The sequence below is a fragment of the Callorhinchus milii genome, unplaced genomic scaffold, assembly GCF_018977255.1.
Source record: "Callorhinchus milii isolate IMCB2004 unplaced genomic scaffold, IMCB_Cmil_1.0 Scaffold19, whole genome shotgun sequence".
NCBI lineage: Eukaryota > Metazoa > Chordata > Chondrichthyes > Chimaeriformes > Callorhinchidae > Callorhinchus > Callorhinchus milii.
The window spans coordinates 7,512,105-7,527,483 of NW_024704760.1; the positions used below are offsets into that span (position 1 = coordinate 7,512,105).

The 15,379-nt window shown below is 42.4% G+C and overlaps 1 protein-coding gene across 7 annotated transcripts in view; it reads left to right on the forward strand.

Annotated features, from left to right (window-relative positions):
* Positions 1-15,379, forward strand: part of LOC103179107 (neuron navigator 1) — a 183,081-nt gene that overhangs the window by 91,968 nt on the left and 75,734 nt on the right. For all 7 annotated transcript variants that reach the window (XM_042342049.1, XM_042342048.1, XM_042342045.1 and 4 more), the window contains one exon: positions 8,223-8,361. In XM_042342049.1, the coding sequence (XP_042197983.1) occupies positions 8,223-8,361 (139 nt within the window). The remainder of the gene's footprint in view (positions 1-8,222; positions 8,362-15,379) is intronic.

Consider the following 15,379-nt stretch of genomic DNA (forward strand, 5'->3'; position numbering starts at 1 on the left):
CGCCTTTTATGTTGGGTGCTTCACAGGATTTACTTTAAAATGGAGTGACTGTTTTTATGGAGGCGAACGTGGCAGCCTAATTGCAAAGGCACTCAGAGAAACGTCTCTCTCTGTTTGAATAGTGCCATGGGTTCTTTAATGTTTGTCTAAACTGGCAGAGGACCTCGGTTTAATGTCTTATCTAAATGACAGAATGCATTGGAGTGTCAGTCTCAACTGAATTCAAAGTCCCAATATCGGGCTTGAACCTACAACCTTTGACTCAGAGGGAGAGTGGCAACTGAGATCGACTGAGCTAAACTGACACCCAGATCCTGCTTCCATGAGTAGAAGATGTTTTTTTCCCATTTCATTTCAAAAAGGTTCGATTTGTCCTTTCATAAGTATTTTAATTCTATATCAAACTGCCTGTAGATTCAATGTAAATCAACCCCTTTCACCATTTAATTCCAAGGAGCACTTGGCTCTCATCATGTGCCTTCCTCTAATCAATCCAGCCACTCTTTAGGGAATATTGGTTTTGGACGTCCACATCATCACTGCAAGTTCTTTGTGTAACTGTATTTGACACGTAATGAATGAGCTCAATGAAGCAACTCGTTGAAAGATATACATGTGTTTTTGACACCATTGGAGCTCTGATTTGCCATTCCAAATAAGCTACTATTTGTGCTGCTTTGTGTATAGAAAGCCAGCCTGCAGTTAGCAAACACCAATGAAATTCATAAGTAACTCATGTGTTGTTTCAAATGGCACTAAAATCACTCTCAATGTCAGAAACGGTACAAAACGACCCATTTAACATCTCGCAAGTTAAAAGAAATTACAAAATATTAATGGTAATCCTTGCATTTGAGACAACGCCTTATCACGTCGTCGAGACCCCTCAAAATGCCTCACAGGATATATTATAAAGTGGATTGACTGTGCATTTTGTGGGCAAAATGGGAAAAAATATTTTGCGTCCCAGAATGCTAAAAAATATCTGCTATGTGAAAGATGCCAAATGCATGTTTGGCTTGAATTATCTCTCGGTCAAATGTCTGCCTGCCTATCGTGACCTACTCACTTCCTTTTTCCTCTGAAATGGTTTAATACTGGTTCCATTGATGAGTGTATTAAATGGATGTGATAGTCCAATAAAAAGTGCCATTGTCTAATTTATGAGAAGACTTGAGTTTGCTTCTCTGGTCCCAAAATTCAGCCAAGTCTTAGCCTCCAAGGTCAATTTGTCTTAAAATACAATACAATAATTTGAAAGAATTTATTTTTCTAAAAATTGTGGAGTCCCGTAGCATAGCTAGAGGACACAGGTCCGATTCTTGGGCAGGGCAAAACCTTTGGCAAGTTTCCTTACTCCACACACCTCATTTTACCTAGCTATAAGTAGGAACCTGGTTGTTAGTCGATTGGTGAATCGCTTTCCATGGGTAATAATCCCTCCAAAAAGTAAGTTGGACACTCAGTCCACCACTGTTTGTGGGACTTTGCTGTGTATAATTGGCTGCTGTATTTCGCCCAAAAAATACACAGTAAATCCACTTTACAATATATTCTGTGAAGCACTTTTAGACAAAGCAAACCGGGTTTGAAAGTAAGACTGGATTGAAGAACTTTCTGCATTTCTACACAACGTTAAATCTTTAAGGCAGAAATGCTCTTAGGAGTGGAATGTTGGGCTCAGAATATGTGTTTCTTGCCAATGCTATCAGAGTGCTGTGAGTAATCTCGTGTGCCAAACCCAAAGATAATTGGTATAAGTTTGGCACAATAATATCATCGTAAATGGGGTGGGGGGAAGGTGGTGTCAAATCACAATAGCAGAATCATTGTTTGTCACCTCCTGAGCAGGTGTCTGACATCCACACATAAATTTATTCAAGCTAGATTAAGAGTTTCACATGTACATGGAAATTTCCCTTTGTCTGAAAGGAGTGCACACACTATCCCTGGAGGGACACAAACTGCTTACCTTATTCCTGGAAAGTATTAGGCACAGATTGGCAGTCGTGGCTGAAGGACCACAGAGTGCACGTAGGAGGTACTGCTAGAGTTTAATCAGCTGAAACAAAGCAGATTGCTGTCAAAAACACTGTCTGGCAAGCTTCCGTATCTACGCTTGTTCAGCTCGGACCACCCTACCCATTAGAGCTTTGGCTTGCAGGGTTAGCAGGAGCCAAATGGGAAGAATCCTTGATCTCAGTCCACTTCTTCAAGGCCTGTTGATGAGCCAAGCTGGGCTGGGCTGTTGTCAACAGTACCATGGAGTACCACAGATCCACCTAGCGTAGGAACTGGGCAACCAAATGCCCCAGCAGATCAGCTTGATTCTGGTACTTCATTATTAGTCACATCACCTTGGAGCCAGCTTGCATCCTTTGCCTAAAGATGAACTTTTAGTAAACCTCAATGCAAGATCCTTTTAATATATTGCCTTGTTCGCAAATTAGATTCTTGTACAAGTGACTGAAAGTGTGCCAGAGACAGCATGTCTAGAGACAGAGACGAGTGGCTTGGTGATTAGCATGAAACATGCAAGATTTTTAATGGCTGCAGAAATTTCATGACATCAATCTCACTTAGTGAGAGGATTTGAATAACGGAGGATTGATTGAAAATACCATGTATTGCTTCAAATCGGACAAACTTGTAACTGAAAATTCTTATGTCCGTTTATTGCAAAGTTTCTCTGTGAAGTATTTCGGTATTTTAATAACTTGAGAGAGTCAGAAGAGTCAGAAGGTTGTGGGTTCAAGCCCCAAGTTCAGACTTTGAGCTGATCGTCTAGGCTCCCAAGTTGGGACTTTGAGCTGATCGTGTAGGATGAAACATCCTGGCTGTTTGTGGCACACTGCTGTGCACAAGTTGGCTACTGATTTTGCCTACAACTACACAGAGTCATTACACTTCGCAGTAAAGTCCTTTCAAATGCTTTGACCCATGAAAGGTGCCCTATCAAATGCAAGTTTTTTTAAAAAATGTGGTATATCCTGTGAAGCATTTTGAGGTGTCTCAACAGCAAGATAAGGTTCTACATCAAATGCAAGGGTTATTTATTATTTCAATAGAATCTGACTGTTTAAAATCAGAATTGGGATAATTTCTCTATATATTCCATCACACCATATATGTTTGCCCACAAAACGCAGTCACTCAACTGTACAGTACAATCCTGTGAAGCACTTGGCGATGACCTCCTGACCTGAAAGGCACTATACCAAATGAAAGTATTATTTTGATTATTATCCAGTGAGAACTATGCGTGTTCTGAATATGGTGACTTTACTGTAAAGTGTTTCAGGTCAAACTGCTGGTGACACACCATCTGGAATATCTTGAGGGAAGATGCATAGCGTCAATCTGAGGTCACAAGAAAGGTCAATGTTCAGGACCTGCTGAGAGGATGTTGGAAGAGAAACATCACTGTAAAATAAAAAGGACATTCAACTTTTGTTAAATCATAAGCATTGAAAAACTGATAGAATCTTCCCCTCATTTGTATTGAGCAAGAAAGAATTTCACAACATTGATTAGTTGATGTGTGATGGCATTTAAACCGCTTCACAGGATTTGCTGTGAAGGAGTGTAAGTGACTGAATTTGTAGGCGAATGCAACAACCAGTTGGTGTACAGCAATGCCCCCAAAACAGCCATGAGAACAAGAGGATATAAGGAACGAGAGGAAATTTGCATTTGCCATATGATCTTAATGCTGTGGTACAATAATTCACATCAGATTGCTGAACCATGTGATTATTCAGATAATTGAGACTAATTTGTAAAGGAAATTGTGAAACAATGCTGCTAAAAGAAAATCACATCTTCTCTTGAAAACCTTTCCAAGCAAAATAATCTAACAACGATGTCCTGTTGAAATGCGAGCTGTCACTTTTAACCCATGGTTTGCCCATGTAGCAATTGCCACGGTGGAGTTCGCGAGCGCATCCACTTGAACCCCTCCAGGCAATGTTTCTTTCAAGACGTTCATCTTGCCTGACAACGGGAACAGCGACGTGACACCCCGGAGTCGAGCCAGTTTGGCTTCCGCGCGCTGAAAAATGGTCGACTTCCGGGTTGCTGACGTCGTATTCTGAGCGGTGCTTCGTGATGTCGGCAGCAACCTGATGGCGTGAAAGTCGGCCATTTTGGCTTCACCCGCCTTGCTGCGGGTACAAGCTCCCGGACGCTATATAAACGCAAGTTGTTGATGTTGTTGCTGTTGAACACGGAACCACTGCCCAGCCACTGCCCCTCCTCCCACCCCCTCCCACCCCCTCCCTCCCGTTATAGCGCTGGTTATGATTTTAGGCCATATTCCCTGCATTGGAGTGTGTAGACGTTGGCCAGATTTGGGCCATTTAGTGTCCAGACAATTTAAAGCGGAGTTGTCCATTTGCTTTCTGTGGTGTAGACAGGATATGATGCAGGTAATAGTGTGGTTATATTTTAACAATGAGTAAATGGAGCTCAGAACCACACGTGAGTCAGTATGAGTGTGTTATACTGGGTGGTCAAACCACTGGTATTATGATACGGTAATATATATTAAGTATATGTCTATACACAAGCATACGCTCACAAATTTGCATTAGCAAAAATAAATGGCGTTGAGATGTCCTCCCGACGTGAAAGGCGCTATATAAATGTAAATTGAATTGTATTGGATCAGTCTACTCTAACAGGCCTTCACTGTCTAATCCAGTTTACCTACTTAAACGAAGACAAGGAAACTTAGCTGCAAGTTACATTTTTTTATTATTTCATTTAGGGAAACAAATTCAATTGCAACTTTATTCCCAGAAAAAAAATCAAGTCTTGTCTTGCTTCAGCGATGTCTGACCTACTTAAGTATTGAACCGTAAAGAATTTTGACCTTTTTTTAACCCCCATTTTTTTAAATGACAGACAGTAGAATAAGGGCATCGTTATCAGGTATGCTGTAAAATTATATGAACTGTACACTGTGCAGCTGTCACGCAAATGGCTCCAGGCCCATCCTGTCTTTCCGGGGGCTTGTCTACGGTTAAGGACATCTGCTGCTATAAATCCTGCTCTTCCCTATAATTTCAACAGACGAGATGGTGATTTAGTCTTACACTGGACACAACGCACAGTCTTGCAACTTTGCTGTTTGATTGTAAATATAAATAGATTTCATTCTAATTCTGTCCCCGAGCAATTAGATTTTCATTTCTGTTTACACTGAATGCGATTGCTGTGAAGCTTCATTGTGCTCTGGTTGTAAGACATTTTTTTCACTGGTTGGTTGTAAGAAATCCTAGGATTGGTTTAAACGTCCTCCCGATGCGAAACACGCAATATAAATGCAATTTATTGTTGTTGTTAAACGGCATCGCAATTCGGAACCACTCCGTGGTGACATTTACATAAACCCTGTGAAGCGCTTTGATTTGAAGGCCACTACATCAGATGTAAAAAGATATTTATTATTTTAATGCTGCGGACATTGTATTGCTGCGTGAACCTTTGTTTCTAGCAACAGATTAGAGTTTACATTTCATCGGGAAAGATTCTTCGCAGTTCAATACCTGCCCTTCTCTCCATTGTAGAACATTGCCTCTGAAACAGAATGTTGCCTGCCTTGATTACTGGCGCACAGTGTATGGTTTAAATTTACAATATTACCACAAGTGCTATAAATTTAACAGGAAACGTTTTAGTACCGAACACTTCCTAATCCAGTGTAATTTAACATACTCTGTTGCTGGGATGGATGGTGGGGGAGGGAGGGAGGGGGAGAGAGAGTTGGCATACAGCATAATAGTTTTTGCTCACTTAACGAGAGTGTTTGGTTGCACGTAATTGGGATAGGTAATTACAGCAGTAGCAAACCAGTAGCTGGACTGTTCGTGCCACCTTAAGCAGGCAAATCTTTGGCTTTGCCCACTTAATGTTGACAGTTGCCAGCAGAGGTGGGGGCAGGTAGCACTGTCATGATCATTCCTTATTTCTATCTACAAGTTTAAGCTTCTTTAGGGCTACTTATCGTGTGCAATTCCAACGGTCTAGTTTAACCTCCAGCTCAAACTAAGGGTCTTTATGAATCTCCCGAGGATTTATTTTATTATCGTAAAAGGGGAGGGTAGGGGAATGTGCAGATTAAACACGTTTGTTTTCCACCTATCCCTTTTCTTATAAAATTCATTACTGTATCCCTAACGGATACTACATAGAGGAGGGGGGGATGCAAGTTCTCATTATACTCAGGACTTCTGCTGTGGAAAGTTGTAGCAATAACAATTGACATTTAAGTAGCGCCTTTCATATTGGGAGGACGTCTCAAAGCGCCTCACGGTGCTGGTTGGGCACTCGAGCTTGGTAGTTGGGAGTGGGGGGGGAGACGGGAAGATGACCACAAATGCCGTTGAAGAGGTTGGTTTTGAGACCTGTCTTGAAAGAAGGGAGGGAGGGAGTGTCAAGGACTCTGGGATGCAGTACCAGGGAGAGGGTGGGGTGAGGGGGCATGATGACTGGAAGCCCACACGCTGACGATGGTATGAATTGGGTGGGGGGGACGTGAAGTCCAATGATAGAAGGGAGTGGCTGGGTTGGGAAGGTTGAGGGAGTCTGCGGAGGTAGGGTGAGGTGAGACTATGGAAAAGTTTCAGTTTTAACATATTGTATGTATTTTTTTCCCCAAACAAAAAACAATAATCCCTCCAAAAAACCCCAAAAACAATAATAAATTGGTCATTTTCAATCTACGACTGTTTGTGGGACATTGCTGTGCGCAATTGGCTGCCGCGTTCGCCCACAAATATACAGTCAATTCACTTTACAGTATATTCTGTGAAGCGCTTTGGGACGTCCTCCCGACGTGAAAAGCGCTATATCAAAATGCAAGGATTATTATTATTATTATTATTATTTGTTTCCATTTACTTTCAAATAGAAACAAAAACTGTTGCAACTGTAAAGTGAGTGTGTTGGCAACTGGCAAAAGAGAAGGGTTGGCACTGTGGGTGTCCAATGAGCAAAATTATGGCAAATGCAGTTTAGGGGGAGAAAATGACACACAAGTGGCAGATAGGGATGTGTTCCAAATGGAGAAGAACATTCTCCCACACTTGTCCCACCCCACTCCACCATCAGTGGTGGAGCTTCCAACCACTTTGCCATCTCCACCTAGACCTTCCTTCCCCAAACCCCTCTACCTTGCCTCCTCCGTCCACCTTGCCTCTCTCTGCTTCGAATTCCCACCCGAAGACATACTTCTTTGACATTAATTTTTTGACACTCTGAAACGCTACTTAAATAGAGTAAATCAAGTCTCGGTGGGGGGTGGGGGGGGGGAGGGGGGGATAGTACTTTCTCATCACACATCTGCAAACCCACTAGTCTTTTGTCATGGGCACCAGTGTCTCCACTGTTGGTTTGTACGCTTGAAAATGCCCAAAGTGCAATGTTTGCTCAAATGGGAGGAAAATCTCAAGTTTGGACCTCAGTGGAAATATGATCTGCGGAGTGTGTAATACCGCAAGGTTTATGGCAAGATTAGCAACAACACCAGGAAAAGAAAATTGAGTCCAATGTGCTTTTAAACCTGGGTCTCCAGAGAAAGACTTGTTACTTAATACAGTTACATATTTATGTCCAGTAGTTGCGTCTTTTTTTACACACAGTATTGGTGTGGGTTACTGTTCATTTAGAGCAGTGGCTGAATGTAGCAGTGGAAACTGCTCATCTAAAGAGCACTCTAGCATTGGATGGAGTTGAAATATACTTTAGGTAACAAAACTGATGACTGCACACCCAGCTTACTGTACGTTTGTGTTATTTATCGGTGATTTAGGAGACCCAGCGAGAGATTCTACGCTAACTGGTTTACATTTTATGTTGTCCACTGCAATATTTAGTGCCACATACAGTTTGACAGCTTCAGTGTTTGCATTGGAGTGCAGTAAACCTCACATAAGTTCTATCAGTCGGGACAATACATTTAATCTGACTTATGCAAAGTATAATTTATGTCAATCTTGCATAGAATTTAAACTCTTGAACGGGAATTGGGCAGACGTAAGACTTAGGCTATTTTATGATTTATATAGCTCAGAATTATGCAAGTTTTACTGTATCTCGCTTGATTAATTTTTTGCGAGATGTTGCAACGTTATTGTGTATTTATTTTGTGCTTCTTGATATCGTGCAGTGTCGATTTTTTTTTACTCTTTGTAACTTACTGTTCACTTGTGTTGTTGCAGCTGGGACGAGAGCAGTTCTGTGAGCAGTGGGCTCAGCGATACCTCTGATAACCTCAGCTCCGAAGACTTGAACGCCAGCTCATCCCTCAACTCCTATCCTTCTACACCTGTTGCCTCCAGGAGAAATTCCGGGATTGTGGTAAGATGAAACAGAAGATTTGTAAAGTGTTAAGTGAGATGGCTTTATACAGACTGACCCCTTTATAACACACTTCAGCACAGAGTGGGCCTGCATCTAAAGCGTAGCCAGCCGCACAGTGGACCTGTGGCATCCAGGAACGTCCTGTTCCTCTGTTCCTGGTGGTGACCGCTTGGCCCTGTGTGTGTACGTTCAATGTGCAGGAACTGACGTTGTTGATGACCTGATAACCTGGAAGCATTGTCCTTTGTTTTTAGTGTGCCCCGTTTTAATGCGGGGCCTGGGTTTATGTCCTCAAACTTCTGCCTTTCCCAGAGTGAGCCGCCTTATCACGTCTTTGAAACGTCTCGCAGAATATATGATAAACTGAATTGACTATATATTTTGTGGGTGAAACGCGACAGCCAATTGCACACAGCAGCGTCCCACACAAACAGTCGTGGATTGAGTGACCATATTATTATTATTATATTATCATTTATATGTAGTAATGTCTGACACATGCAGAATCCTATCACCATCAGGCGCCTTGGGACGTCCTCCTGACATGAAAGGCGCTGTACAAATGTAATTTTGTTGTCGTTAGAGAGTATCCGAACCAAGCTGAGATTTCCATGTATCCCATCTACGCGTGGAAATTCCAGATAGATTGTTGTAATGGAATGCGCACTCTCCTGCTGGATGGACACATCCTGCTCACCTAATTCCAGAAAGTATTAAGCGCAGATTGGCAAGAGCCAAGACTTGGGGACCCTAGAGTGTGCGTTGAGGTACTGCTGGAGTTTAACCAACAACAACAACAAATTACATTCGTATAGCGCCTCTCACGTCGGGAGGCCATCGCCGGGTAGGACATCCCAAGGCTAACAAGCTAAAACCGCATGGCTTGCCATTGATAGCATTGATCATTAAACTCCTGGCTGCTTAGGGGACTTTAATAGCTGCAGCTTTGCATACCTGATAATAAAGCCTACATTTTGTATTGCGCTTTTCACATCGGGAGGTCATCCAAAGTGCTTCACAGGATACACTATAAAGTGCAGCGACTGTGTGTTTTGTGGGTAAGCGAATAAACATGTAACAGTAATTGTGAAGCACTTTGAGATATGACGAATGTTTTTCTTAAAGCGTTATTTGGAAGCTGAGCAAATCGTCTCTTCCAATTGACACACGTGCTAATAAAAAACAGAAGTTAGTGCCGTGGTACAGCTGCGTTAATGTAAACCTTTGATATCTGTGTAGAGTAGTGGTTAGTTTTGGTTGTAAACTGTTAATGTATAATCTTCATTTATTCTTAACTGCCATGTTGCAGTTGTGAGCGAACTTCTCATATACATTTCAATGTGAAATGACTTCCGACTTATCATCGAAAGATAGGCGTAGGGTAATGCCTGATCTCTACAGCCTGTGTCTGTGGGGAGTGAATGTGCCCACTGGGAAATGCAGGTAATGGGAAATAATTCTTGTTAGCAACCGCTTCCACTATGCTCTTTCAGTGCGGAATTAGAGCGCAAGCTTTAAACAAAACATCTGCCCCTGATAAGTGGTGTCTTTTCTCAAGTAGTTTTCACTGTGATACTGCAGGGAGGCAGTTGAGCTCAATATCGGGGGCAGAGTTCAGAAAAATTGAGGAAAACAGTGGGACAGAACAGCGCATTCATACTTTGAAGTAACTGCTCCCGGGAGCAGTGAGGATAATCGCGAGCTAAACATCAGTAACCACTTATTTTGTTTTAAACAATAAAATTTTCACATGTTGCAACAGAATCCTAGTTAAGTGTTTTCAGCGAGTGTGTGTGTGTGTGTGAGGTGGGGGTGGGGAGGCTTACAATTGCTCCACTTCTTTGTTCTAAAACACATGGCTACTGTGCCACTCAAAACCATTACTTTATCCGCATCCAAAGGCTTGGTCCATACAACTGAACAGAAGTAAATGGGAAACAGCTGAAGTTGAACTCAACTTAATAATCCTTGCGTTTGATACAGTGCCTTTCACGTTCGGAGGATGTCTTAAAAGTGCTTCACAGGATTCACTGCAAAGTGCAGTGACTATGCATTTTGTAGGTGAACGTTGCAGCCCATTTTTGCACCGGAATGTCCCACAATGTCCATCAAGTGAGTTTAAAAATTGTTGGCCAGGACACTGGGGAAAAACTCTTTTTGAAGAGTGGGGTGGGAACTTTGTGTGAACCTGAACAGACAGACTCTGGTTTATAACACCACCCCCGATAATGCAGCGCACGCTCAAGACCTCATTTGAGTGTCAGCCCAGACAAAACAAGTACAAAGTCCTGACGTGGGGTTTGAAGCCACAACCTTCTGACTCAGAGGCGAGTGTTCTACCAACCGAGCCATTCTGACACACACACACATACAACTTGTGGAAATAATGGATAATACAGACATTTTGACGAGCCGGTACATTAAGTTTTCCTGAGATTTGTCAGCTTGGCTCAGTGTCTCTGAGTCAGAAGGTTGTGGGTTTAAATTACACATCGGGACTTGAACTCACTAAAGCTGACCCTCCAATACAGAGCTTGGGGTTGTGTGTTGCATTGTCGGAGGTGCTGTCCTTCGGATGAGACAAACCAAGAACCTGTCTGCCTGTTTAGGTGCACGTTGAAGATCCAATGGCATTATTTAAAAAAAGAAGGGAGTTTCTCCTGGTGTCCTGATTAACAAATCCCCCAAATAGAATTGGTCACTCCCTCCATGGCGGTTTGTGGGACTTTGCTGTGCATAATTGTCCTGCCGCGTTACCTATATATACCCAGTCACTTCATTTCCGTGACATCTATAAGACGTGATAAGGCGCTATATCAAATGTAAGGATTATTATTATTGTTTAATTCACAGTATGTCCCGTGAAACGCTTTTGAGACGTGTTTCCGAACTGAAAAGCCACTCCACCAAATGCAAGGATTATTATTATTTGACGACGTGTGTCAGCACTGCTCCAAACCCCCGGTGTGTGGCTCCAGATGTTGAAAGCGCAAACCTGCTGAATTACACTCAAAGATGCATTCTTAGCAAAGAGCACCAGAATGTGGGAGGGGAGGGGAGGGGAGAGAGGGCGGGTCAGACTGACACAGATGCCTGGAAATACTGAAAGCATGCAGCTCATTATTAGACATCTGCTGCTTTGCGTATCTTGGTCCATTCATATCACCAGCCCCCCCAGCTGCATTAAACATTTAAATTCCTCGTGAAACATTGTGAGTAATTCTCGGCAATAAGCCGGGCGAATCCAAATCCACGTCAGTGTGGAATTCTGTGTTAAGATTACCTGGGCTGTTGCAGTGAAACGCATCTAAATATGGTAATGCTTTTAAATATTAACCCAGATACATATGTTCAGCAAACATTTGAACCCGGTAGAAATGTCGGCAGTAAAATTAAAGCCGGCACGTATATAATTGGCTGGGAACATTCTTTCGCTCTCGGGTGCAGAGAGTAAAGGATTAAAACTGTGAGTGTAGGATTAAAATAGTGGTACTTGTATTGACGGTTCCATAGATAATCAGTGAGAGAGCAGCAGTGAAGAGAGGCAGCTGGTGACATGTCACAGCAGCAATTTGTATTTGCACATAAGCGTCTGTTACATTATCCGGTCGGGGAGAAGACCCCAGCAGCTAATAGCTAACACTGTGCGGAATGGTGGTCGAAGAGCTGTGATTCAAAGTCTCTCGTACGTAGGCTGTGCAAGAAAGAATGCAGAGGGCTGTGAGGGAACGTAACTGTTCAGGACATGTTGACAATAATAATAATAATAATAACAATCCTTGCATTTGATACAGCGCCTTATCACGCCTTCTAGACGTCTCAAAGCGTCTAAGTGCTTGTTAGAACAAGACTAGTGCTTGTTCTAAAGCATGGCTGTTTTGTGCAGGCTTAATCTGCTACCTGGTCTGGTACCCAGCAAGGTTACCTGAGAGAGCTGACAGCAGACGGGTTGGTCGGTCTGTATCTGGTTTCTCTCTCTCGTGTCTCAATATCAATCGCAGAAATGCGTGAATCGGCTTCTTCGTACACACCAGTGCAGGGTTGCAGGCAAGCTGCATTGTCGTCGGTGCTGCATTTTGGATGAGACATTAAACCGAGGTCCTGTCTGCCTGTTCAGGTAGACACCCAAAGATCCCGTGGCACTATGAAGCACTTTGAGAACTACACCCGACATGAGGGGCACAAAATTAAAAGCAAAATCATACGCAATTGCTGTGCATAAATGTTTTCACTCACCATTGGAACTCCAAGGGTTAATGAAGGAGGCTCAGTTATAGCAGTGGGATCAGGATCAGCTGTTGTTCACAATATAGCTGACACGTTGCATGTCTGGTGGTTGGATCGCTCGTATGAATGGCTATTTTTTAATATCCAGCAGAACAAAGATGAAGGGTTTGGATTGAAGTCACATCTGCAACAGAAGAAGTGTATGGAACTGTATTCCATATGGAATTACAGAGAGGTGGAATAATGTAAATAGGACCCACAGAAATAGACTTTGACACTAGTCCAGCTTGTTCCCTTTCTGAGATCTTTGGACAAAGGCTTTAAGTGTTGAATAATAGAAATGAAGACCAACGTTATGATTATTGGATCAAGATCTGGTAATCGGATCCTGTAATCCAAACTGTGTGGCCAAGTCCTTTTTGTTCGGGTGCTTTCACTGAGCACTGAGTGACGGCAGCATCTGCCAATTTTTTTTCCCCCAAACAGTTGAAGCTAATTGCAGACTGCCTGAAAGGATAACTCTCGTCGTCCCTTAATCAACAATCTTGTAGAAATCTTTTAATACACCTTCCATTTCTGAGCATAGGAAAAATGTCAGCGATTCACAACATGCTACTGGCTTCTGTATTTATAGCCCAGGCTCCCCCCCACCCACTCCCACCCAAACAGTCCGTTTCTTAGCTTCAATAGTCACTGAACTCGATGGCATTCCAATATTTCTCGCTTCCTGGTTGACTTCAGTTAATCGTTGTTCGGGGTTCGATATGGGGTTCACTGCTGCTTCAGTTTCAGGTACCTTGTTTTAGTTATTTTGAAGTCCTGTAGCGTATTGTTTAGAGCACTCGCCTCGCAGGCGAGAGGACCTGGGTTCAACTTCCCAGCCAGGGTGAAAAATTAGGCAAGTTTCCTTCCTCCACACTACTCTGTTTACCTGGTAGTAAGTAGCACCTCAGTTTTTAGTCGATTGTCGCTTTCTGGGGGTAATAATCCCTTCAATTTTATATTTAAAAAATTGGGTCACTCATTCCACGACTGTTTGTGGGGCACTGTGCAATTGGCTGCTGTGTTCGCCCACAAAATATAGAATCTATCCTAAAATTGTACAGCACAGAAGGAGGCCATTCGGCCCATCCTGTCTGTGCCGTCAATATACAGTCAATTCACTTTACGGTATATTATGTGAAGTTCTTTGAGACGTCTTGAAGATATGATAAGGAGCTATATCAAATGCAAGAATTATTATTAATATTTTCGAAAAATCAGTCGCTGACATTTAAAACACACTGTAGCTTTGGCTACTGAGATTCCCAGCCAACCATCACTCCCAAGGAAACTTCACATCAATCTATCTCTCGCCTGAAAGAGCGGAAACAGACTGGCATTTGAGGCTGTCCAGTGACTAACTAATTGAGAGTGTGCCAGCGACGGAGTGTGTGAAGATAATATAGGTTTTGTAAAGAGAAACAAAATCACCTTCTGTGCTGATTTTATGAAGCTCAGTCTTATGCATTCGATACAATACTCACAGTACAATGACTAGTGTGTTCTACTGAATTGTTCAATCTCCTAAATCTTGCTTGCAATGTTTCCAGGTCACCCCTTGTGATTTTAATGCTTTAAGTTCTTATACAAGTAGCTTGCATTTTGTGCAGAATTTCTCCTGGTGTGATTTTCTTCATTGGAATGGGACTACATCAGCTGAAGTTCTGGGTTTGTGAAAGGGATGTCAAGACACTCGATAAGTAGAAACAGTGTGAAAATTCTCAATACTTGAAAAAATGACTTGGCACATAAAGTCCTGTGCCATGAATGGAGTTCAGTTTAATGGGCCGCGCCAAAAAATAAACCTTGCATTTGTTATTAACACCTGGGTTTATTTTATAGTAGATCCCGTGAAGCTCTTTTTAAGACTTGTTCCCGACGTGAAAGGTACTATATCAATTGAAAGGATTATTATTTCAGACAAGTTTCAGCCTACTTGATAACAGTCTTGCCTCTGAGTCAGAAACTTGTGTCTTTAAGCCCCAAATCTCCGTCTAGATGTAGGCTGACGCAATGCAATGCTGGGGAGGGGGGTGAGGGGTGGGTGCTCCCTTGTTAGAGACTCTGCCCTTCGGATGAGACATTAAATCGAGGTTCTGCCTGTTTAGGTGGACCTTAAAGAGCTGGTGGTATATTTGAAAAGAGAAGGAAGTTTCTCCCTGTCTCATGGCCTACACTCACTTCAAGGGCTGTTTGTGTGTGCAAATTGCCTGTCGTGTTTGCCTACAAAATTCACAGTCTCTCTTCACAAAATTCGAAATTCTCTACCGGAAATCCTGTGAAGTGTTTTGCGACACCCTCTTCATGTGAAATTTGATGTTTGAAATTCAAAGATTATTCTTATTGAAGGCATTCCCCTTCGCTAACTTTCAGAGTTGGGTAAAATGGATGTATTAAACGTATCTTTAATTTCTGCAGGAACGAAGGAAAATACATTCTAACCCAGTTCTCATTTAAATTTACTGTAAACCTCCACAGATACTGTTGACTTCCTTCCAATTTATATTTTCTGCTTAGTTAGTCATACTGGAACCTGTTTATAATGAAATCCCATTTAAGCTAAATTCAGTGCATCATTCGGGAGGTATGGTTTTCATCATTCACTTATGGCTGCCGGAATGACACTCTTTGATAATTATGGTCTAATGTGTGGTTCCCCCCGGTTTTAAAGCACCCATTTCGTGCAATGAGTTACAACCTCTGTTGGACACATCAAATCTGCTTACTAGCCCGAGTCTGCGAAGTC